Source organism: Sparus aurata, chromosome 8, assembly GCF_900880675.1.
Source record: "Sparus aurata chromosome 8, fSpaAur1.1, whole genome shotgun sequence".
Lineage (NCBI taxonomy): Eukaryota > Metazoa > Chordata > Actinopteri > Spariformes > Sparidae > Sparus > Sparus aurata.
This window is the reverse complement of record NC_044194.1, coordinates 3,357,951-3,383,412: the sequence shown is the minus strand read 5'-3', so window position 1 is coordinate 3,383,412 and position 25,462 is coordinate 3,357,951. Positions and strand designations below refer to the sequence as shown.

Sequence of the window (25,462 nt, the reverse complement as noted above, 5' to 3'; positions counted from 1 at the left end):
GTAAGTCCATGTTAGTCCATCACTTCTTTGGTTTATTACCAAACTTTTATTTATCCATTTATTCTGTTCATACTCATTGTGGACGAGCTCTGTCTGTTGCTATGGCAACGGTGACGCATGAAGATGCAGCTCCTCCAGGTGATGCTACGTTTTTGCTGTTTTAACTGCCATTTTTTTTAGGCTACATTGCTGAAACATGTACTGCCTATGATCCGCGTTGTGCTCACACACAATTAAAGCGGATGGACAGTGTTCACGTGATGTGGAGCCTTTGATACGAAGATGCCGACCACATTTTCAGCCCCATCTTATTGCTGCTGCTAACATTCACTTCATGCGCTACATGCTTGTAAAATAACTGTTTATATGCTCTGTAATCTCTGTATCTTCCATTCCACAATGCAACCATGTGTTGTATAATGAATTACCTTGTACCTTATGTTAGCATTTAGCTCACAGACAGCTGTTCAGCCTCACAGATTTTTTTGTTCCCTGTGTCAGAAAATACAAACTGTGAATAATGAGTTGATCATCATCTGAAGGTTACTGTGGCGAATACAAAGTACTAACACCCACGTCCCTGCAGTTCATCTGGAAGAAGTCTGCAAACACAACACACACACACACACACACACACACACACACACACACACACACACACACACACACAATCTGTATGTTCCAAATGTATTTAATCAGTACATCCACCAAGTGTTGAGTGCAGATTAAGATAACAAGCTTCCAATTATCTGAGTGAACTGAGAACACACACACATGCACACACACGCACACACACACACACACACACACACACACACACACAAACACACACACACACACACACACAAACACTTGATATCAGTGTAACAGCTGATGTTAATCTGCAGCTCTGAATCACACACAGAGGGAATCACTCACCCTGAGACCTCACACACACACACACACACACACACACACACACACACACACAGAACAGTCAGGATGAGAATGTAAAGGACCAGATGGCTCATCGCTCATGTTTGAACTCATTTAATGAGGATATTAATGTACAATAACAACACAGTGGATCAGATTTACATTTGTGGTTTTTGTGCAAATGTTTCATCCGTCTGATTCGATTGGATTTCCATTAGTTTGGTTCATTTTCTCTCCTCGGGATGATGTGGAGTCACTTTGATGATCCTCAGACTTTTCATCTTGTGCCGCCATCGGGCCAACACTGCGGCACTTATGACCTAATTGAGTTCTCTGTTCTCTGGGCGCCATCTCTGGTTCTGCTGTATAGATTTTGATCATTTGTTTTTAAGCTGTCCATAATGAGTCACACCAGTGGTCTCCACACATGCTGTAGACTCATGAAAATGAATTGAACAACAACTGATCCTCTGCTCGCTCTCATTTGCGGTCCCGACTCTGACAGGCGAATCCTAGATGCTGCAAAGCGCAACAACCTGACAGGTCACTTCCTGTGGGTGGGTTCTGACAGCTGGGGCTCCAAGATCTCCCCGGTGGTCCAGCAGGAGCGGGTGGCTGAGGGCGCCATCACCATCCTCCCCAAGAGGGCGTCGGTGGACGGTGAGGCAGGAAACAGATCCCAGAACAGCACGTCATTTCACAAGGAGATGGTCAGTGTGATGTAAGTTTCCTTCTTCTTCTTTCCGCAGCGTTTGACCGATACTTCAAGAGCCGCTCCCTCTCCAACAACCGCAGGAACGTCTGGTTCGCCGAGTTCTGGGAGGAGAACTTCGTCTGTAAGCTGGGGATGCACGGCAAGAGACCGGGCAGCCCCAAGAAATGTACAGGTAGGAAACACAGAGATCAAAGGTCTTACCTGTCTCCTCTTTAATTTTTACAATTTGCATTTCTTTTGCTCCATTTACCTGTTCTTCCCTGTCCCCTATTTCCTCTTTTCCTTCTCTACCTCTTCCTTTCCTTCTTTATCTCCTTCTCTACTTCCTCTACCTCCTACTTCCCTTCTCTAACCCTTCTTTCTTCCTCTACCTCCCCTTTCTTTCCTCTACTTCCTCCTTCCTTCCTCTTCCTCTTCTTTTCCTTCTTTATCTCCTTCTTCTTTCCTCTATGTCCTCCTTTCCTTCTTTATCTCCTTCTTTCCTTCCTCTACCTCCTCCTTCCCTTCTCTAACCCTTCTTTCTTCCTCTACCTCCCCTTTCTTTCCTCTACTTCCTCTTTCCTTCCTCTTCCTCTTCCTTTCCTTCTTTATCTCCTTCTTCTTTCCTCTTTGTCCTCCTTTTCTTCTCAAACACATTCTTTCCTTCCTCTTCCTCTTCCTTTCCTTCTTTATCTCCTTCTTCTTTCCTCTATGTCCTCCTTTCCTTCTTTATCTCCTTCTTTCCTTCCTCTACCTCCTCCTTCCCTTCTCTAACCCTTCTTTCTTCCTCTACCTCCCCTTTCTTTCCTCTACTTCCTCTTTCTCTTCCTTTCCTTCTTTATCTCCTTCTTCTTTCCTCTATGTCCTCCTTTCCTTCTCAAACACATTCTTTCCTTCCTCCTCCTTTCCTTCCTCTTCCTTTCCTTCTTTATCTCCTTCTTCTTTCCTCTATGTCCTCCTTTCCTCCTCCATCTCCTCCTTTCCTTCTTTATCTCCTTCTTTGCTTTCTCTACCCCCTCCTTCCCTTCCCTAAACCTTCTTTCTTCCTCTACCCCCTCCTTCCTTCCTCCCATCCTCCTTTCCCTCTCTACTTCCTTTTTACTTCCTCTATTTCCTCATTTCCTTCTCTACCTCCTCTTTCTTTTCCTCGTCCTCTTTCTGCCATGTTCAGACGTGATAAGAGTCTGATTTCAGCAGCTCAGTTAAGACAGAAAAATAAATGAGTGTGACATCAACCACACATAATAGGAGAGGTTATATTATCCTGTAACCACCGTGGGAATCCAGAGAACCTGAGAGACCGGCGTGTTATTTTACCTCGGCGGTCCAGGAACTCCTCCATGTTGGAGGGTTAACAGGGTCTCTTGTCTCTTTGGGACGCTCCAACACTCCATTTATATTCATGAACTGGATTTCTGACCGGCGACTGCCAATTAACACGCCGGATAATCATTTTGGGGCCTGAGCCGTCGACCCCCGCGACACAGAGCGTCTCTGACTGTCAGTAATTAATCCGACATCCACTCGATCCTGCTGAGTGTGAATATGAAAGATGTTAGCAGTTTAACTCAAAGCTCCCGTATGAAACTGAGCGATATTATAACACTGACTACAGTCGGCAGGAAGAGGAGAAGCTATTTTAAACATTTTACCACCAAGATCAAAATTTCAGCTTTTTAAGTTGTAAAAAGCTGAAAGCTATGTGTTTAACAGAAATTAAACAAAAACTCAGGAAAAAAAGAAAGAACAGCAATTGGATTTGATTCGTAGTGACGTCAAAGACAAAGTCCACATTCGACGAGAGCGCTCCAAATGACCAGAAGTGCTCTAGTTCTGCCCATTTTACCCAGCTGGAGCTGACTTTCGCCAAGGCAAATGTACCAGTTTGACAGTTTCGACAGCCAGGCGGTCTGAGCCTTGAAAACACATCAGATGTGTCAACATAAACCAGTTTTCTTTAGTTATTGGATTAGTGAAGGGGGACATGCTCACCTATCCAGTCCAACTTGGCACGAGCTGGTTCTGATATTGTGTTCGGACTGACTTCAGCGCTACATCGAATCATCCGCCTCTTTATTCGTTTAAATGAAGCCCGTCCAGCCGGGCAGAATGTCACCTGGCATAAAAATCAAACACTGAACTGCACAAGCAATAGAGCACATTTCTGGTAGATTACTGTGTAACATGATCAGTATTTAAGTAGTTCTGCTGTTTCTTTCGTCTACGTCTGTTCAGCCACTGACATAATAATGATAAACAACCAGCCAAATATTCAGAATGTCCTCATATAAAAAAATCTCTATGCTACGTCAGGAAAACCTCGCAAACAATTTGTCATTGTTATTACCGCTGGTTCCTGTATTACAGTGTAATGCAGTTCTGTGTTTGGTTTGTCCAAGTTGTGTTGCCGTACCCCAGTGGACAGGTGGACAGGTACAATCAGTGTCAAACTCTGTGTTGTCGGTTTCTTTCACTAGTTTCAAATGTATTGAGAAAGAGATCCCTGGACCTTCCGACAGCTCTAATTCTTGTTTCTACATCTGAACAAAAAGTGGCTTCCTCTACTTGTAACCTTGTTTAAAGTCAAAGCAGATTCAGGCCTCCAACCTGACAGCAGTTGCAAATTAAAAGCTGTCGAATCTGAATGATAAATGAGTTCTTCTGGTCTCCGGTCACGTCCAGCTCTCCTCTGCTGAGTCTCTCTGTGCTGACTGCAGAGACCCTGCAGTGCGATGTAATCCCCCCCCCGATTCAGGAGGACTTTCTCTGTAGAACAGGGGGCCACTGAGGGCCAAATCCTTTACAAACATGTCCGACACGCGAAATGGGATTTGCCGAAGGTGTTGGCTAAACACGGGCGAGTCGTGCAGGCAGAAGTGAAACAACAGAACGACGGCGTCAGCGCTCTGAGAATCGCTGCTGCGAGTCTTTTACCTGAGCTCGGCGGACGGCTGCTGTCCGGACGCAGCTCTCCACTGATTGTGTTAGAAGCTCCAGATTGAGTTTCTGAGCTGCAGCAGAGTCATCACACAAACAGACCAACAGCTGAGTCAGCAGGTCAGCGTCCATCTGCCTGTGTGTGTGTGTGTGTGTGTGTGTGTGTGTGTGTGTGTGTGTGTGTGTGTGTGTGTGCAGACAGATGTTTGTGACTTTCCGAGCTGTAGAGATGTTCGTTCAGACTGCTGAAGGCTGCAGCTGTCATGGATCGCCCTCTGGCAAAATCTATTTTCATGCGTGACATCTCTTTTTATTTACATAAAGATTATAAAGATGTGAACGCCTCAGTGTGTTACCTGACACAGGTGGAGCTCAAGAAAACGTGTCACCTCAGACACACTAATTTCATGCTCGGGATTTTTTTCCCTACATTTTTGGAGAGATATTTTCCTTTTGCGATGTGACACGGAGTTATATAAAAAGAAATGTATACGGCTTTAAACATAAATTAGCTTAGCTTACAGATAAATCATTGAACAGGGCCGCTAACAGTTTTGCATTTCCAGCCAGCCCAGTAACCAAATTAGCAGTTCACATTTCTGCAAACCACAGATACAAGATGGACATTTGCACCAAATGTGGCATACCACATTCAAATTATATCAGCTGATCTTCCCATCAGGAGGTGGAGGCGACGGAGGTGTCATTGTCACAGCAAACAGGACGGCAAATGGCCGACTTCAGTTTGAGTCACATGAGTGGACCTGCAGATATTCGGTGCTGTTTGTGTGGCGTGAGAAGAGGATGATTATTAAGGAGACCTGAGGACACGTCCATCCGATCTGTTGAGACCGAAACTGTCTATTTTCAGGGGAAGTCGGACCGTCTCCATTCATGATCATGGCGACCAAAACTAAAGCGTACCTAACCCTAACCAAGTGTTTAACTTAACCAGAGCATCAGCCAATCCTTGTGACATGAGAGAAATGGAAAATGGAAAATTCAACCTAAACAAATTGCAACATAAGGAAACATTTAGTTTTAGTTTTGCAGAAACATACTGAGCTAACATTTATTTTGGCAGTCGGGTTCCAGCTAAGCTAATTTTACAACTAGTCAGATATGTTAGTAGTGAATAGTTCCTCATCATCTTCGTAAAAACAAAGTTTAGGTGTCATTATGTTGGTACGTGTAGTTAAAAACATGTCTGTTAGTTATATAAAGATCATGACAGGGTTCCTAATAATCATGAGAGATTCAGTTTTTATATCCATGGGAAATAAATTGATTAATCATAACCGCTCATAGCTTCCTGTGAATATAAACGCTGGGATGTGAGTGGAGAGAATCATCCCACACGTTTGTGTGTGACTGTGTGTGTCGTAAACATCTGGTAGGATTCTCGTCTGTCTGCAGCTGCGAGGCCTCGAACCCTCCAGCAGAGAAGAAGAAGCAGCCTCAGGAGCGTCTCGCCAGCTGACAGAGATTAGAGCGCGCTCAGTGCGATCCCTCCAGAGGGCACCGGAGACCCCGCTCATTAATTGTAATTAATTAGGATAGTTAAATATCCATGTCCACGGTGGCCCGAGGTCTGAGGGTGACGTTCCATCGCCTGCCCGCTCTGCCGCGTTTACAGCCGCCACCGCCGACTCTGAGCACCTCATTTCCTGCCAGATAGAGTATGTTGCCTTTTAAAAGCAATCCAATACTGTAATTATACCTCCCAACCTCCACCTCCACCTCCACCACCAGCTGCTCCTCAGTCCTGAGCGCTCAGATGAGAGTAAATAAGAAAAAATATTTTTTTCTCCATCCTTCTCTTCCCTCTTTCACACGCGATTGTTATAATCACCTCCTCACGACGGAGACTTTCACTAAGAAACAATACTCCATTAAAAATATCCTTAATTTAAAACACTTTCATCTAAATCAAGTTGTTTGTTCACTAAGGTTGCCTCTATTTGTCCATTAACATTGACAAACTGAATCCTCTAAAAGCCCTTGATTAAAAAACGAGGTTCACGACTTTCCGCTTAATTTAAACGCTCATTTGAAACGTTTGAAAAATCCATTAACGATTTGTTAAGGTGTAATTAAGGTTGAGATTTTGCTTCATGTTTAATTACTCAGTATTCTGGCATTTGATAGATTTTCCCTTTCTGCATCCATGGATTGGTTTATTAAGATTTAAATACCCTTAAGAATTACAAATTACTTAACAGATGCTGCTTAACTTCCATCTCAAAGGTCCAGCGTGCAGGATTTGGTGGCATCGATCTGTGTTGTTGCAGATTGCAACCAACTGATCACACCTCGTCTCACACTCCCACACTGTAGCTGCTAAAACCGCAAAAGTCTCAGTGATCTTTTTGTCCATTCTGGGCCACTGTAACACGGCAAACTCAGTGGAAGAGGTCTTTTTCCATCTGTAGGTATAAAAAAACTCATTCTAAGGTGATGAAACCTCAAAGATTCTTAGTTTCAGGCGATTTTACACTCATGATAACATAATTATAGGTATTATATTCCATTTCTTTCCCTCAGTCCTCATAAATCCTACACACTGGAGCTTTGAACTAGCAAAAGACAAGTTTATTAAGTAAATGATTATGAAGTAAATGTGGTTACCGTTCAGATCGGTTCTCTTTCACTACGCTCCCGGGGAAAATGAAGACAGGCTGGCAGCTTGGCACCATTTCTATCTTCTTTTACGTCTCCGTTACAGACTGAATAAAATAATAAACCCACTAGTTGTCCTGTGTTGTTATTTTCAGGGTCATGTGATTGCCTCCGATTGGCTGTTGACACGAGAGGTTGTTTGGAGCCCTGATGACGTCCGAGTGGTCTGAACATGTTGGCTTTTTTTTAATGATTAAGCCACTTTAATAAACACTTTTCATATTTTCTTCCTCCCTTTGACACATTTTCTCATATTTGGTGTACAAACCTGTCCTGTCCCTACTTTAGCTCGTTCAAAGAAGAACTCAGCAGCAGCATGTAAATGTCTCTGTGGGTCTGTTACATTATGATGTGGTCGTTAGTCTTGAGGAGTGCTAATCACACGCTGTCTGCTCGTGACATCTTGGCTACAGAACAAGTTTCTTCTCTTTGTCTCGCTGCTGTCAGTGAGACGCAGACTCGCCTCCCAGCTGCTGAGAAAGCCAAATAATCAGACTGAAACCTTCCGTCTCATTTTCACAGTCGCGCTCCTCTTCCTCTCTGAAGGTCGAGGTCTGAGCCGACGTGCCTCGCAGTCGTCCCTGATCTCAGCAGCCTCCATCCGATGGATTCTCTGTCAGCCTCTCATTGATTCTGATCTATAATTAGTGTCGTGTTTGTTCATGCGGCAGCAGCAGCAGCCGTCGACAGACAGGCTTGTTTGGATAATGGAGACGCGTGCGTCATGCGAACACCTGATTCAGACGCTCAGATCCTGATTACAGCACGTCAGCTGATCGGCTGCAGCGATGGAGGGAAAACAAAATCCTCACGAGTTATTTATTCTCGTGTTCTAACTCCAGGGAGAATATTTCAGTTTTAAACTTTCAGAGCAAAATGTCTAAAAAATCAAAAGAACATATTTACCCAAATCTATTTCATGTAGCACACAATCAGGACAAAACCTGCTATGATTGATATAAAGCCCAGGTGTGTTAAAGCACGTTACAGCAAGGAACATATATGGTGAAAATTACATTTCGAGTCACCTGTGGTTCAGGATGGTCGTCCACTCATCAGAAAGGACTGGACTTGGAATTCATCCATATAAATTTCTTTATGTTACAGCTTTACTGCTGCCTACGTTTAGGCAGAAAAACCACTTGGATAGGGCGAAGAAAGACGTCCTGTTTTGGCTTAAAAACCTGGTTTTGTTGCCACAAACATGTCTGGATCTCAGTCAAAATGTCCAGTGGTGTCGTTGAAACATTACGGCAATCAGGCACAATGATTTAACACAAATGACATTCGTGTCCGTCTTTTTACTTGCTGTTAGGTGTTATATTTAAAGAGGAAAAGAAAAAGATCTGAATGCATGAACTGATTATCAAAAGGTTGCAAGGTTATGTTCTGTTTTACAAAAGTGGTTGCAAAACGAGTTTTAGTTGAGGCTCCTTCGTGCTGCATAGGAGAGAATTAAAAACAAAACACAGACAAACTTTTAATTGGAGTGTTGAAGATGAACAGCCTGAGTGAAGCTGCTGTGTAGTCCGGTGGTACGGCAGTGAATACTTCTGTATCTGTTGTCAGATGGCAGCAGGGCCAAACAGACAGTCTGGGTCGAGTTGGTGGATCTCACTTCACCGATGCTCTGCAGATGGTACCAGAGATGTTCTAGGAGGTTTTTAACGTTGTAGCGCTGAAGCAGGAACCACTGCAGCTTGTGAGGTTTCCAGACATGATGATTTGTATTTCTTCTCTGTAAAAGTTGAGCAGAAGTTTGGCTTCGTGCTTGTTAGGAAGTCTAACATCCCGTTGCATAGTGATGTACTCAAACCCAGAGTGTTTAGTTTCCTTTTTGTGTGAAGAAGTGGAGGGCAGTGTGTGTGGATCTGTTGGTTCTGAAAGCATACTGATGAGGGTCCAGGCTGCCAGAACTGTTATCTTTGATGTGCCGGAGAACCATTTTCTCAACGCAGTTCATCAGAATCAGAGCGGTTAGTGGTTTAGACGATGTGTCCACATGTCCAGATGTGATTTCGAACTCGACATCTTTTAGCTCGACTGTTTTCTTCAGGCAGAAGCGAAACCATCAGGATGTTGTTTGTTTGAGCGGTTGTGATGAACATTTCAGTCACTTCCACTTCCTTTAAGAGAAGCTTGAGATACTTTGGCAGTGTTACTGTTCCCTCGGCACCTGAATAAACTTCTTCTTTCACTCTGAGGATCGTTTCTTTCACCTGGAGACTCCACAAACACACTTTCACCAGAAAACATGAATATTTGATTGCGTTCTCCTGCTCTGTTGAACGATGTGTTTGCTGAGTTAAGAGTCTCATTGTTTTCTCACCTTTTTTTGCAGCACTGTTCCCTCCCTTTGTTTTCCTCTGTGCTGCAGATTCCCTTGAAATACGCTCAGTGGATATAAAAGGCAGATTTGCATTTGAACGCCTCTTTGTGCTGCCTCGTGTATGTTTCTGTCTTACCCTCGCGCTGAAGTTTGTTTGGTTACAGTCGTCAGAAGTGATGTCGACGGAGGCCGGGCGTCTGTGTTTTCTTCTGTTTGAGAGCGGCAGCGATCTCTGAGGGAAAAGCTGCCTCCGTGTCAGAGATCGAGCAGCTGTTTAGTGTTCAGCAGCACTCAAGAATCTATTTTTTTTTGTCAACACTTAGCTTTGAAGAGGGGAAAGTGGCTGTCAGCAGCTTCCTTTTTCACTTCTCAGTGATGAGATCAGTATGAAAAGTGTGGAGCGACTCAGAAAGTGTGGACTCGACTCTCTCGCTCTGTACGCAGCTACCTGTCTGAACTTGTTAGTCTTGAAATTGTTGTTGACTTGTACCTTATTTCCGCTGCAGGGTACGGCTTGGCTCGACTCGACCCCCATATTCACTGTTCCTACCTACTTGTTTGTTGTTCAATCTCGATTCTTATCCCCTACGAAACTGAATCTATTCACAAATGTCAAAAATCAATTAGAAAAAGGAGGAACTGACCTGCGAGGGATGTGCAGCGGGTTATCTAAGAAAAAGTCTGCGGTTGCAAACGTCTCTTTTATCTCATGACTTGATACTAACCTTTGCGAGCTGGATCTGAAGTAGGTCACGTGTTGGTGAATGCTTTTTATGTTTTTTCTGCAGAAACAAACACGACTAGCTGACCGATAACTTAGTGAGAGGAAAGTAACGCCGCCGCCTGAATGGTTCTGCACAACGTATACTGGAGCAAAAGAGTGTAAACATGCCAGATTTTCTATTTACTCAGTTGATAATCGGATTTCCAAATCGAGAATCGATTCTGAATACGAAAGAATCGGATTCAAATCAGATTCATGCACCTACTGTTACCTGATCTCATCGTCATTGTCTCCAGAATGTTACTCTAAAGAAGCTCGTAGGTGCTGAAATCTGACGCCGATTGATTTAATGTAAATACGAGTTTTGGTGGCCAACCCGAACCAAAAGTCAGCCAGGCCGCACCATGCTGTGAATACGAGGCTGTGGTAATAATAACAGGACTTTCTCTCACTTAAGACTTAATTTTCTTGAATAAGAAAAACCCTGAATGAAAATCAGACGTTAAACTCTGAATAATAAAACCTAAAATGTCAGAGGCGAGAGGAATCTCGCGCTGGTTGACATCTGAATGACTGTTTAGATGATTGATGTCACTTTTCTTTCTCATGTGCCGTGGGTTCAGTATTTCCATGTGACGCACTGCTTCATCTTTTTTTCATGCAAATCACCATCGAAACATGAAGATAAGGGGAATAAAAAAAGAAAGGCGGTGTTTTATTGTGAAGAATAGTCTTCAGTTTTGAGGCGGATGAATTCATGAGTGATTGAGCAGCTCTCACACGTGCCGGTCGTGTTTTTTAATGACTCAGAATCGATGTTGTGAGGAAACATCATTATTAATCCTCACTGATGAATCTGACACAGACGTTCCCGATAAACAACAGAGGCGAATATTAAACTCTATTGATGTAAATATATTCAGACGTGTGAGACGCAACAGTTCGGCTGGTTTACCCCCGAACTCGTCCCGTCATCGCTAACCTCTGTAATTAGTTTGCCGTTTATCTAATTTCCCAATCTAATTGAAACAGAAGGATGCCTGAGAGAGAGAGAGCGAGAGAGAGACGGGGAAACAGAAACACGTTCGTCCTGTCGAGAAGGAATTAAATTTACCCTCTAAGTGATGTGTAATTGAAATGCCAGCAGCCATGATGAAGCTGTCTGTCGAGTGCGCCGCCTCGTCTCAGTCAGCGCTGGACTTTCATCATCATCATCGGTCACCAAAGCCCGCTAGCAGACAGAGAGGCGAACGGCATTCAGGTCGCCTCTTTTCCACTTCCACAGGTTCATTCAAGAAGATTCTGGTGTTGGTGGATGATTCATAATGTTTTTATTCAAGTTTTGTGCAAATGAAGAAGCTGTGAATGTTTCCGTCTCTTTCTGCCGGAACGTCAGCGTCACTCGCTCCACGACTGTTTGTTAGCAACTACAGGCCACAGTTCTAATGAATCTACAGGAACAACTACGTCTCATCAATCTGCTAAGAAATCACGTGAATAAAGTTATCATATTGCCTGCAGAGCATACGCCAACCTGTCACTTCTGTGGAGAGAAGATCCACAGTCATATGACATAAAATAATGATAATGTATGTTAACTAACAGACATGTGTGAAGACGTTTTCACACACGTGACAGAAACAGTCTCACACTGAGCTCTGTTGTCAGTTTTGGACGTGATGGTCTCCAGGGTTAAGTTAGCATATATACGTTTTATGCAAAACCTGGTTACACTTTCAAAATAAAGCATGCTGAATGCCTTGAATGTTATTCTTGGTAAGAGTCAGCAAAATATCGCACTTATAATAATGTGAGTTAGTTAAGAGACATAACTCAAGACATCAATAACATATGTTTGTTTACTTTTGTTACATAAATTAAAAACATATGATTCTCGACTCTTCGTCACAAACAGGCTCCGAACTCCAGTCTCCGATGCGACAGTCATACAAATACAAATCCATGACGTTGATGATGTAAAACATTAAAGACATTGTCGTTTTTTTTCTGAGTACATGTCAAAAAGCATTAGCAGATGATCACATTCTGTTTTATTTATGTTGAACAGCTTCCCTTTTAGGGGGAGTCGGAGTTGTAATAGTGAGGAAAACTCAACAACTAAACACCTGCTGGATAAACAGTGTCAATATCAAGTTAACTAACATCCTGAATGTATAAAATAGAATATAAAATACTAAATATGAACCAATATACTATACTTACTTACAAAACACAAACTACAGGCTCTGCTACTGCTGAAGAACATGCTGACTAACATTGTTAATATATCCGAATAATAAACACATAATTATAAAGTTTGACATTTACAAATTGCTTCACATCAACAAGCCGCTCCTCAAAATTTTCTTCCCGGCAGCAGAAACTTTGAGTCCAACTCTGGTGCTCGTCGAAGCCTCTTAATGGTCTCACGGCTCAGTAAACTGAGGCTTTTGGAAACACTCCAGCCTAATTGGCTGTCGATGATGGGAAATTATGAAAACTGTCAGGTTAAGAGGGCACGGAGTGTTTACAAACATCCAGACTGAAATATCTTCCTAACTATTGGATGGACGGCTACGAAATTTAGTTCAGATGTTTTAATGTGTCCCCCCAAGATGGATTGTGACAACTTTTAATAACCCAGAGCCGCTGCATGGTAACTGTTGACTCTTAGTCTGGTATATTATCATTAAGGCATGTGACAGTAATAATGATGTGAGTTTGTCCTTTTTTATAATGAACACAACATCTACATGTCATCAGCTGTTATGTTTATATGTTGAACATGTAAGTAAATATTGTTTGGAGTCGTGTTTGTGTCCACATTGTGGCTGAAAGTCCAATATTCGCTCTCTTTTAGCTCCATTTTTGGTCTCCACCATCTCCTGAGGGGAATGTTTTCCTCTTTATTGGCTAAATGCACCATTATGTTCACCGGCTTGTCTCTAACTGTGTCTACCTGCTGTTTGGTGGTGTAGAGTGAGACTGAAAACAGCTTTCTGTTCTGTTCTGGGGCTGAAAACGACACCATGAGAGCCGTGAGGATGAACCAGAACAATGAGCTCAAAACTGATTATTTAGCTCCACAAAGTCGAGGGAAGCTGCAGATTTAGACAATAATTCAAGTCAGAGATGATCCAATCTATCGTCCAAACAAGATCAGAATTTAATCTAAATACAAGATGATGACACTTAGTTAGAATTACATAGTTTTTGTTTGTGAACTGGATGAGAAGTTTCCTCCACAGAGTCCAACGTGGAGTCACGGCGCTTCTGCATTCAGCCACAGTTTGACTTTCCAGGATCAAACATGTATTCTTTAAATATTGAGGAGACGCTCATCGTCTGCAGCGAGCAGCGATCATCTGCGTCCCGGCCGTACATCTCCTCCCCGCCTCGGCTGGTTGACATCCTCCGCTCTCCGCACGCCGTTCAAGGCTCATTCATTACCGCCGCACAGACGTGTAATCAGTCTTTACTGCCGGAGCAAATGTCTCCCCTCGGACAGATCCCCCGCTGCCCGCCTGCTATTAAAATTAAATTGGATTTCATTTCAAAGCTCCTATTAATTCAGAGAAGTCTTGTCTGTTGATGGAGGGTCCAGTCCGGCAGTTAGTTCCCTCCTCCTCTCTTTGGCGCCCCTCGCTGCTCTCTGGCCGATGGCGCGATCGCAGAGCGCCGCCGCTCTAATAACGGTAATTACTCAGTGAACATTTTTTGGGAACTTAACAGAGTTTTCTAATAAAAGATGACAATGTCTTCTGCACTCATGTCATTTAATCACGGCTAATGAGATGGAGCCAAATGTATTTTTTTTTTATGTTAATGGGTTAGTTATAGGAAATGTGTCTCGTTTCACATTCCCCATAATCCTTTGTGAGTTCCACTCTACCCGGCGGCAAGGACAATCTCCAACACCTTTGTGTTCAGAAGCAAAAGGAAACACAGAGAGGCGAAAAGAGCGCAGACGGAAATGACTAGAGTTTGTTTACAGGCGTTCAAGAACCTCAACATGATGATGTACAATAATTAATTTAGATTGTCATTAAATCCACGACGATATCAGAGCGAGGATGAACCGTATAGAGGCAGATTTTATGGAAGCTCAGTGCTGAGAACTTATCTCCACGTATCCACATCTTAACACATCAAAGACTCTTTTCATAGTTATGAGATTAACTTTTAATTAGTGGATCTGTATCTCATCATGACTGAGAGAACTATCCTATAATTACGAGGTCAGGATCTTGAGTTTATTAAAATATTAGCTCTTAGTTGAGAGATTCATAACTGTGACAGCTAAGTCTTAATTAAATGCCCCCTGTGTCAGAATTTGAATTTAAAATACACAACACATGTATAAATATTTACTAAACAGTTACACCCGAGCTGTTCCGGAGCCTTCGATCAGAACTTTTTCGATCGCCTGACACTGTTTCTGTTCCAGGTCTGGAGAAAGTTGGCCGTGACTCCACCTACGAGCAGGAGGGGAAGGTTCAGTTCGTGATGGACGCCGTGTACGCCATGGCGCACGCTCTGCACCACATGCACCGCGAGCTCTGTGCCGGATACCCCGGCCTGTGTCCTCGCATGGCCAACATCGACGGGAAGGAGCTGCTGGCCCACGTCCGCGCCGTCGGCTTCAACGGTAAGATTGTCAGCATCTTCGTCATCATTCGTCCTCACGTTTGTAGCGTTTTTCAACTCATTAACATTAATTTTACTGCAACTGTTCGGTCACGCTCGGACACAATGTTTGGGAAAGCAACTTATTCAAAGAGCAAGATGCAATTCATGATGTTGCCGCGTGTTTGGCCTTCTCAGCCACCGTAGCCCCCTACATTTAGCAGCATCGTAAAGAGATCGATGCGTACTCCATCGTCTTCCTCGGCGTCACGGTCTGAGCTCTCCTCACGGCGCTCGACCTCCCGGCAGGTGAAGGCCTTCGTCAGCAGGAAGTGTGAACGCTGACGCCATCATCAGGGAATCATCCACTCATTATTAAGCACCAAATATGGTCGTCAGGGTTTTTATTTCCTCCTGTTTCCACATTCATTATCCTCAGCTCAGTGGGAGCTGCCGCAGCCTGCTTTCACACAACTTCAGTAATCACAAAACATTACACACACACACACACACACACACATACACACACACACACACACACACACACACACACACACACAGACACTCAGCTCCAGAATATATTAAATCTCACTCTCCTCATATATACTGAGACGTTATTTACAGATCCAGTGTCGCAGAAAATATACAGGACTTGAGTTTACAGTCTGAGGAGGAGACAATTAGGGATTGTGATGGATTATGATTCTTATTTTGTCTTCTTTGGGTCGTTTTGTTCGTCATTTCTTCCAGTTCTGATGACACTGTTGGTTAAAAGTTAATAACTGAGTTCTGGAGAACATGGTGACATCTTTATGAAGAACTCTGATATGTCGAGAAGTAAAGTCAGGCAATAAACTTTTGTCTGTAGTTAGTCGGAGCTTCGTGTTTCCCTGTCCGGTTGACACTGATGTCCTACACAAGTGAAAGCAGCGCCCTGATTGGCTCGTACAGTCGGCTATATGGTACATTTCTCAAACTTGGGAACACACGTCCACATTTTTTAGATGTTCTGGCCAAAAAATCCACAGATTTCACTTTAATTAGCTCATGTTGTGCTGCAGCAGCTGTTACTATAATCAAATGTTCAAGTAGTCTGATACCAGCAGCTTCAAAGGATCCACGTTTATATTTATTGTGAGGCAGCGACATCTAGTGGTTGTAGCAGTTATGACAGGCGCAAAGGAGGAAGTCAGTTGAAGTCATGTATGTAAATAATGTAACTTCAGTTACGTAACGTACTTATCTTTCCTGAACCTAAAATAGACGTTCTTGTGCCTGAATCTAATCAAACTGTTTCGCAACAGTCACATGTTGTTTTGAGAGTCATTTAGTCAAGAGATTGATTGAAAACGTGTGAGGGAATAATGTAATCAGGATACAAAAAAAGGTAACAGTATTCTGGTAAAGTTACAGATATTGATATTTATTTTGTTCCGTCTTTATTTTCATATGTTTATTACTGAGATAGTCCAAAACATAATGGAAAGTAATCAAGTTACATTACATTGATATTGTGATACTTTCATTAAGTTACATTTTCAAAGTAACAATCCCTGCATTGAGGTATGAGGACAAGTTGGACCCTATCTACAGTAATATATATTATTTTTATTGATAAAATAATGCAGACTAATCAGCTTGTTACACAATAATAAGACGAGACTGTAACAACAATTTCTTTATGATATCACAGTGTTAGAAGAGTAAACACACACTGACAGCTGGTTTTATCAGCGCTGCTACAGAAACATCAGACGACGTGTCAGGAGTTCTCTGTTTATCAGATATTTGCTATGATGCAGGTTCAGAGTGACAACGAGCAGCAGACGGACAGGTTCTCACTTTTATTGCAGACAGGAAGTAAAAAGACTACGAAGCAGAACGTGAGTCCTTATGTTGTCGCTGAAAGGTCAGAACACCGTCCCCGACAAATCCCACCGCCGGTCGTATGACTTTAATAGGGGCTCTGATAAAAAGATGATTCATGATCTACGTGCTTTCTTCTTCCTGCCGGTCGTCCTGTGTACAAACATGTGAGGTGAAGCTTCTCTCTCCGGCTGAGTCAAGGCCGACCGCTGCTTTCACAAAAGCTTTGATGAAGCTCACATTCCCTCTCTGGCTTCTGAATGCAGGCTTTTTTTTTTTTTTTTTTCCACCAAGGCTGACTTTCCCTTTCACGACTCTGCACAGAGAATTTCTGTCATTTAACGTGAAAAGAGAAAAAGCACATGTTCCCGGAACGCTCTTCAGTTTCCTCTCTGCGACTGAAGGCTGAAGATCACTGTGACATTTTTCTCTTTCTGTTTTCAAGCTGAGCGTGTTTGTCAGCCAACTTCCGACACGTGATTAACTGAGACACCAAGAGAAGAAATAAAGGAAATAAAGGAAATAATCCCCGATCAAACAAAGTTAAAACATGATGCAGTCTCAGTGAAGCAACGAGAAACAGGTCGACGAGTGAGATTTTATTTGTCATTTTTCAGGTCAGTCTGGCCTCTCAGCAGCCGTCTTGGTAAAACATTTCAGGTTAACAAGTCCTCGATCTAAATGAACAGGGACAGAGGCGTCATTTCACTCATCTGAACGTCTGACTAGGATGTGCAATGACAGATAAATATGTAGGACTGATTCAACATCTGGCTTTTATCGTTAATGTGAATGTGCAGAAGCAGCATTTACTTCTGCATCAGTTGACTCAGGTCAGGTCGCTGATCGTCACGGGGGGTTTTATCGGCTCCGGCTTTGATGGGCCGTGATGAAAACACATTACCCGGGTCGACATGTTGGTCTAGCTCCTTGTCGTGTGTGTTAAAGTTCAGACGGCGCTGAGTTTGAAGGAGAGAGAGTTAAATGAACAAAGGTGTTTACTTCATGGTGTCTGAAATGTGCAGGTCGTCCTCAGAGATGAGAAAGAAGATGTCTCACTCCTTCGTTAATAATTAAGACTTTTTAAAACGAGTTTTAACATCTTCCGGATGTAGTCGGATCCAGACAAAGACGTTTATTTGTGTTCATACGTGCTCAGTTGAATTAAATCTCTTCCATGGCTTTACAAAGTCCGTCTGCAGCCGCGTCAGATCAGCTGAAACTGTCGTGAATCTCAACTCGTCCGTGCAGCAACGTGACGTGATGATCTGCTGACTGGTCCGGCTGTTATAAAGCAGACGATGGTGGGATGTTTGTCATTCAGCTGCCATCTCTGGTGTTAAAGGCTTTTCTGTTCAAAATGCTTTAAATAGTTTGTCTCTTCTCTCATAGCGTCACTTTCTCGTCCTCCGTTCAACCAATAAAACTGTTTTCATTCAGTAATTATGGCTGGAATAAAGAAACCCCCTCTCCTCCTCCTCGCTGGTTTCTCTACCTTCCTCTCCTCCAGGATTCCTTTTGTAAATTATAATACATCATACAGAAGATCTTCTCTTATATCTCCATATGTCTCACTCCCCCTCTCCTCCTCCTCCTCCTCTCCTCTCTCCTCCCCTCCACCTGCAGGGATTCAATTTGAATAATTTTTCTATCTACCTGCTCAGCACAGAGAGATATGGGACAAAAATAAAACAGAGCGAGGAGGAGATGGAGCAGATTCTGTGGGTGATGCGCTCTCAGGGATTCATCTCTGTGCAGCTGATGGATGTGAGGAGCTGCTGGCTGTTATTTCTTCAGGAGGAGGAGGAGAGACATTAAACATTGAATCAGCGGTGAATTTCAGCTGCGGGCCCCGAAACAGTAAATCTGTGCTCGGTTAAAGCCGGTTCGGGGCGGCACGCCGTCGTTTTTAAACATTAAACAGTTCGGTGCCTCGTTCAGTGAATTAAAGCAAACAAGGGCAGAAACAGGAAACGTGTCACAGACAGGAAGATTACTCAGTCGTCTTTCAGATTGAAGCCCGGAGGAGAAAACCTCTCTCTGCAGGAAAATAATGCGTGTGTGCTCCTGCTCTGATTTCTCTGAGAGGACCGAGTCGGACTTTTTGTTTGTTTTTTATGACAGGGTGGAAACTTTTCAGTCTCTTCTCAGTAGAAGCAGCAGTTTCAGGATTACGACTGATCCTCAAAAATCACACCGAAAAAACGTTATTGAGCTGTGTAATCCTTCACTTTACACTTAATCTGTAATAGCTCCATCAAAATTTAAGAAACCTGGAGACATTTTCATCTGCGGTGACTTTAAATCGGGTGTTTTTTTAAGGAGACCTGGAGACATTTCTATCTTCTTTCTGTAGCGTCAAAGAGCAGACCACATGTTGGTGTTTGTGGCGACCAAAACAGATATTTTGGAACAAAACACAATGTTTTTCTAACCCTAACCAACAGGAAATTCAACATAAAAAAATGGAAAGCTGCAACATAAAGAAATTTCCATTCTCAACACATCTGCAGTGCTGCAGTAACATTTATTCTCTCGGGGTTTTGATTTATTTTCTCGTCTGAAGTCCAGCTGATGTCAGAAAACCTTCACTGGGGCTGTAAAATACAGAGCAAAATACAAGAAAATGAACAGAGAAAGATTACTTAAAAATCCTTGATCATTTGTTGTGTAATAATGAAGCTCTGATCTTTTATAAACTAATATTTAGAACGTTTTTCAATCATTTATCTGCTCAGTTGTGAAGCAAACATCTCCAATATTCTCCCGCTTCTCTTTGGATCTACTAATCCTCGCCACCTATAGAGGAATCGACTGGACTGTGTGTTACTGCAGACCGACGTCGGCTTTAATTCGTCGTAAAGTCTCAGCGATGAACTGAAGACGATGATAACGAGTTAATCGGCAGCCTCAGATCGTTTCCTCAGGCTGCAGCGGCACACGTGCATCACCGCTGAATCCTGGCTCAGCAGCATTTGGCTTATGTGTGATTTTTGCCTGATTGAGCTTATTCAGCCCTCCACACACACACACACACACACACACACACACACACACGCACACACACACACACACACACACACACACTCACACACACACACACGGTCATGTCATGCTTCGTTTGGGGCTTTCCTGTGTGAATCTGTGAACAGCATGCTCCGTTGGGCCTTCACATACATCAAACGTTGACATAAATCAAACTCTGGCTGCTTTTCTGTTTCTTTATGCTTCACTTCCCTGAACGCGGGGCAGCGAGGTTACCCATAATTCCGTGTATGAAACGCAGAGAATCCAGCACGAAGCGGGCCTCTGCTGTGGCGGCGGCGGCCGGGGGGGCTAATCGCTAACTCACCCGTGTGCTCCTCGCCTGTGCGCTTATTTTTAGAGGAGCGTCGGGGAGGCTAATTGAGACGCTTGTGCTAATGTTACGGCCGCTGTGCTAACGCCATCTTCGAGTCCTTCTCGAACGCGATCAGCAGAGCGAGGGAGAGGAGTGGGGGAGGGAGGGAAGGGAAGGGAGGAGGGGGCTTCAGGGAGATCCCCCCTGATTCATTTGGACAGTGGATGCTTACTGAGAGGCGATAAAAGCTTGTTGTTGCCGTTTTTAAGAGGGACGCAGCGTGACTGACCCCGTGGAACTGCAGGAAGAGAAAAACCCTTTACAGTCAGATCAGCGATGGGGGGAGGAGAGGGGAGGAGGGGGAGATACTGTAGGTGAGTGAAGTGATGAATATGTGAAGAGCTCTCCTCCCGCTGTGACTTCACTTCAAATATGCAGCTTTTTATAAACTGCTGAACAAAGCAGGAAGAGGAAACATCCGGAGAGAGCTCAGCGGTGTGTCGCCGCGCCGTGTGAACTTCAGGATTAAAGGAGCAGTTTCGACATCTGGGGAAAATACGATCTTTCTCTTTCTTGTCAGAGTGACACGTTCAGCTGGATCGCATGTTGAACTCCGGATGGTGCGTCTAAACCCCCCCGAGGCCACCGGCAGCTCACAGACAAACATAAACACAACTGTGCAAAAAGTACAGTTTGTGCTCGACCAATCATCAGCCAGACAGACACGTGAATGAGCTGGGATTCAACCAGTCGCTGATCCTCAGTGTTGGAACTGCCTTTGCTCTTGTTTTAAATGTAAAAAACTTTTAAACACTGAATGTGATGATTGTACAAATGTCAAACAAGTGAGACAAACACATCTGATGGCGTGGTTTGTAGAAACATAAAAGTGTTATTTGACATCAGGACGTCAGAGCGAGAGGATGTGTGTGGGTGACATGATCCACGGGAAACAAATAAAACGAGAATGTTTTCCAGGAGAAAGTTTCTGAAAAGTGAGAGATTTTTGACTCGAAGCGTTCGTAGAAGCGTCTTTTCTCTGGGCGGCCGCCTGCTGCTGCAGACGCTCGCTCCTCATTGGGAACAATTAAAAAGAGCCTCTGTGGACACAGGCCCTTAAACAGCAATTTCAACTTGATGGGAACTTGAACAGCCAACATTTTATAGTGGCTTCTGGGCTGACTTTTTCTACTTTTAATTGAAAATAAAACCACTAAACTACTCTCAGGTTATCGGCTGTCTGCAGGGTCTCTTCTCTCTCTCTCACTCTTTTTGAAAAGCTGAAATATAATTTCACAAACCTGCTCTGCAATTTCAACATGCGTAATCACCCCACCAGCAGTCGTGACCTGTCAGGATTCCTGGTCGGCGATGACAGATTTGTAAAAGTCGACGTCGGCGTCGCTCCCTGTGGCATGTGAGATCGAGACATCTGACGGGACTGACAGACGAAACGCTTCGAGGTAATTCAGTGTGAAATCAGAAATGATCAAAACTCGGCGAGGTTGAGATCGACGGAACATCTTCACAGTTTAACGATGGGCGAATGAACCTGAATGGAGGTAAAGCTGCAGGATGTGAGAGCAGAGTGCAAACGCTCAGAGGTTTTATCACGCCGGTGAATAGACGACCTGCGAGGCTGCAGCTCCGACCGCCCACACCGTCCGCCAAGGTCTCTCGCAAACAACAGATACAAGAGACTGTTCAGTGAAACTCTGCGGCCTCGCTCCACACATTTCCTGTCAGCGTGGTGAAGAAGAGCTGCTGCTGTGGGATCCATTGAGATCGAATGAGTAGATTAATGGAGTGTTGAGTCTTTTTCTGCTCTGATTTGATTTGATTCGTCTGCAATAAAATCACCTTCAGCGAGTACTTGTAGTTTAAGTGTCGAAGGATGCTCTCTTTGGAAACAAGTGTTGGTAACGACGGCGTGAGAGAATTTTGACAATGCTGTGCACGTCTTTAATGATGTATGAGCAAAAAAAAATTATAATAAATCAGTGTGAGATGATTAAACTCTGTGTGGGAGTGTCCTTACAGAGTCGACCAGAGTTTACAGACTCCTTCAGGTAGTTAGAACTGAAGAGAACAGGTCCAGTTGTCTACGATACAGCTCTGACAATGACCCGGATGGCTGAGAACCTTCATCAACATATATATTGTTTGTTAATTAAGAAATGGATTACCCAAAACTGACCAAAGAACAGCAACAACTTATCTAAATAAATCTTCAGAGAATTAATCCAAAATGTTGGATTGGATCTGAACAGACCCGAACAGACAAACGGAACCTTTCTTCAAGACAATATTAAATCTGGATATTTCTAGATATTTCTGGATATTTGAATATAATTTATATTTACGTGGAAGTAAAATTTGGATTGTGGCTCGTCCATGTACCTACAGATGTACAGACTGTCACTGAATCTCAGTGAAGATCTGAAGCATCTTTTTCCTGATTTCTAAGCTAATTTATGGACATTTATTCCCAGTGAACATTAACTATGTTTAATGTCTTCCTGTTGTTTTCAGAGTAGCACACCTGTCTCTTCTCCCTCACGTAGCGTCTTTACCTGATGTCTTTCCCTCAGAGACCCTCCTTCTATCCCCCCGGGCGAGCTGCAAATACACTTTGAAAAACCTCCAATCTGGATGAATAGACATCAAAATCCTCAGCATAACAATATCTTAATTAGCATGTACTTAACGTAAAGTATGTGTTGCTTGAATCAAATGAGCTAAAACATGTGAAACCATCAGTCTGGTTCTTTACGAGGCTTGAACATCTGTTTTATCATCTGCAGATTGTTTGTTTGTGTGTTTGCGGTTCGTCTTTACTGTGTTTATAAGAAAGCTGCAGCTCGTGTCACCGCAGAGATAATGTGGAGCGAGGATGTTAATTCTGTATCAACACAGATTCTCTGAAGTGAAGTGAAGTGAAGTGGAGTGAAGTGGGGGATGGAGAGGACGAGGTGGCGGTGTTGGGAGGAGGGGTTTCTACAACCTGAGGCGAGCTCTGGTGATTCACAGCCACGCTGATGTGATTTGTGCCGCTTTTATTCATGTTGAAGAAGGAAATCGGGGCAGGATAGAATCAAACCGGCGCCCACTCACTTCATTATGAATCTGTTTTGTTTTCCTGTTGTTGTTCTGCTCTTTAACTCCAATCTGCTGCTCTTCGTCTCCGCTTCAGCGTCTCCGAGCGGATCTGCTTTAAGTTCGAGACTCGGCTCTCCTCGATGTTAAATTTGCCCTGTAGCGAGGAAGACAGCGATGCAGCGCCGCTACTGTACGACAGCAACACAATGCAGCTGAACGACTGAATCTGAAAACAAAACGTCGAGTACAGGAGGATTAACTGAACATCCGGATGTTCAAACACGCCAAAACGTGTTATAATCCATCAATTCTCACTTTAAAATGTGATTCTTTATTGTGTCACAGCCACGAATAAAGAAACAGATGACATGGAAAAACATTTTTCTATTTAAAAACCACAACCTGAGATAGATTAAAATATTAGATTTCAATTTGTGTTGACATATGTGACGTATCTTCTCGTGTGCAAAGGATTGTGGGTCAGAACAGCCAGAAAAGCATACTGCAAAATGTGACAAGATATAGAAGAACATCCTGGTATTTTTGGCATACTGCACTTCACATACTTCATATTGGGACATGCTAAATCTTTTTTTTTTATGGTACTATGGGTACTGGAACGCCGGGCAAGTCTTTGGAAAGCCAGAGAGCTCAATATGATGTATTATTGATTGTTATTTACTCCCTTTTTAAGCCGAAAGCATCCCGTCTGAAGTGGGTGCACGAGCTGGACCGCCCATAAAAAGTGTGAATACCTTCTTGTCACATCAGTTTTGGATCTCGCGCTGTGAAGCTCCACAAATGTTTTGTTGACTCCGAAAAACTCGCCATGGTGGTGAGCAGATAATGATGTTTCAGTTTGAGGCGAACTGTTCCTTTAACATTGCACCATCTTTTTCATTTTTCAAATCCACATGAAATCTTACAAACCATTAAAAAAAGAGTCACACATGAGAAAACACGATATGTAAAACGTCACAATATCAATATTCCGCGTGGTCTCGACGCTGCGGCAGTTTTGACATCACTGCTCAGGAGGAACGCTGGAAACATTAGAGTCTGACGGAGGTCGACGGCTGAGATGAAAATGTTTGTGCGTTTTGCTTTCAGATGATTTTCTTTTCTTCTTCTTCTTCTTATTAAAGTGGAGGCTGAGTGCAAACAGTGTCAGACAGCATGTGATTTTAACTTGGCAGGAGGGATTTAGTCAATATGGCAACAAGACGTTCGTGTGGCTGTTTTGGTGACGAGGCGGCGGGGAAACTGTGAAGAGATGATTCAGACGGAGAGGAAATAAAAGCTCACTGCTTTTTTTAAAAAGAAAGATAACACAGGCGGACACCAAAGACTGAAACAAAAACAACACTTTGATCACACAGAGCGCATCGTCTCATCACTCAGGTGAAGCCTGTAGCACAGCGAACACACGGCGTGCTTACCTTCAGAAGACAGCAGTGAAGGTGAGGTTGGTGTGTTACCTGGAGACACCTGAGAAACATCTGAGCCTTTTTCTGTGTGTCTGTGTCTTGACAGGAAGTGCAGGGACTCCGGTCACCTTTAACGAGAACGGCGACGCCCCCGGACGCTACGACATCTTCCAGTACCAGATCAACAACCGGTCGGTGGCGGAGTACAAGGTCATCGGACACTGGACCAATCAGCTGCATCTGAACGTGAGGAGCAATGATCTCAATCTGCTACTTTTTTATTCATTCATTCATTCATTCGTGTTTTTGGTTCCTTTCCCAACAACTGACCGAAACATTGACTGGGCAGGTTTTTAAATACGAAGTAAATGTCTGTCAGTTCGTTCTTGTCTTATCTTATCTTTTTCCACAGTCATTCCAGTTGTTCCACTGTTAGCTGAGGATAGTGACCAGGGAAAACAGTGTCTCTTCCTTTGTGCCTTGATTAAACTTGCCCAGTGGCGAAAAGTGAGATTTACAGGGAACTGATTTATGAGAGGGTGTTGACATTTTTCTCCAGCCGTTAGATGTTTAAACTCAACCTTCTCTGTCTTAACTAACTAAAAGCAGCAGGTTATGAAACTGTTTACTCACGACTTTGGAAGCAGCCAATCAGCAGAACATCTCAGCTCAAGGTCCTCTTTACTAATTGAAGCAGGAAAGATAAAGATAATTTATTGGTGCTGCAGTAGATTTGTTCTGCATCAAAAGAAAAACACATCAGCAGGAGTGATTGTTTCATTTATTAAAAAAAACACACACAATTTGCCTCCCGCTGTTCATGAGT

At 43.4% G+C, this 25,462-nt stretch overlaps 1 protein-coding gene across 1 annotated transcript in view; it reads left to right on the top strand.

Annotated features, from left to right (window-relative positions):
- The window catches only part of grm8b (glutamate receptor, metabotropic 8b), a 102,461-nt gene that overhangs the window by 60,317 nt on the left and 16,682 nt on the right, over window positions 1–25,462 (top strand). The window contains exons 5-8 of the mRNA XM_030427089.1: window positions 1,421–1,575; window positions 1,665–1,802; window positions 14,726–14,926; window positions 24,743–24,882. Of these exons, the coding sequence (XP_030282949.1) occupies window positions 1,421–1,575; window positions 1,665–1,802; window positions 14,726–14,926; window positions 24,743–24,882 (634 nt within the window). The remainder of the gene's footprint in view (window positions 1–1,420; window positions 1,576–1,664; window positions 1,803–14,725; window positions 14,927–24,742; window positions 24,883–25,462) is intronic.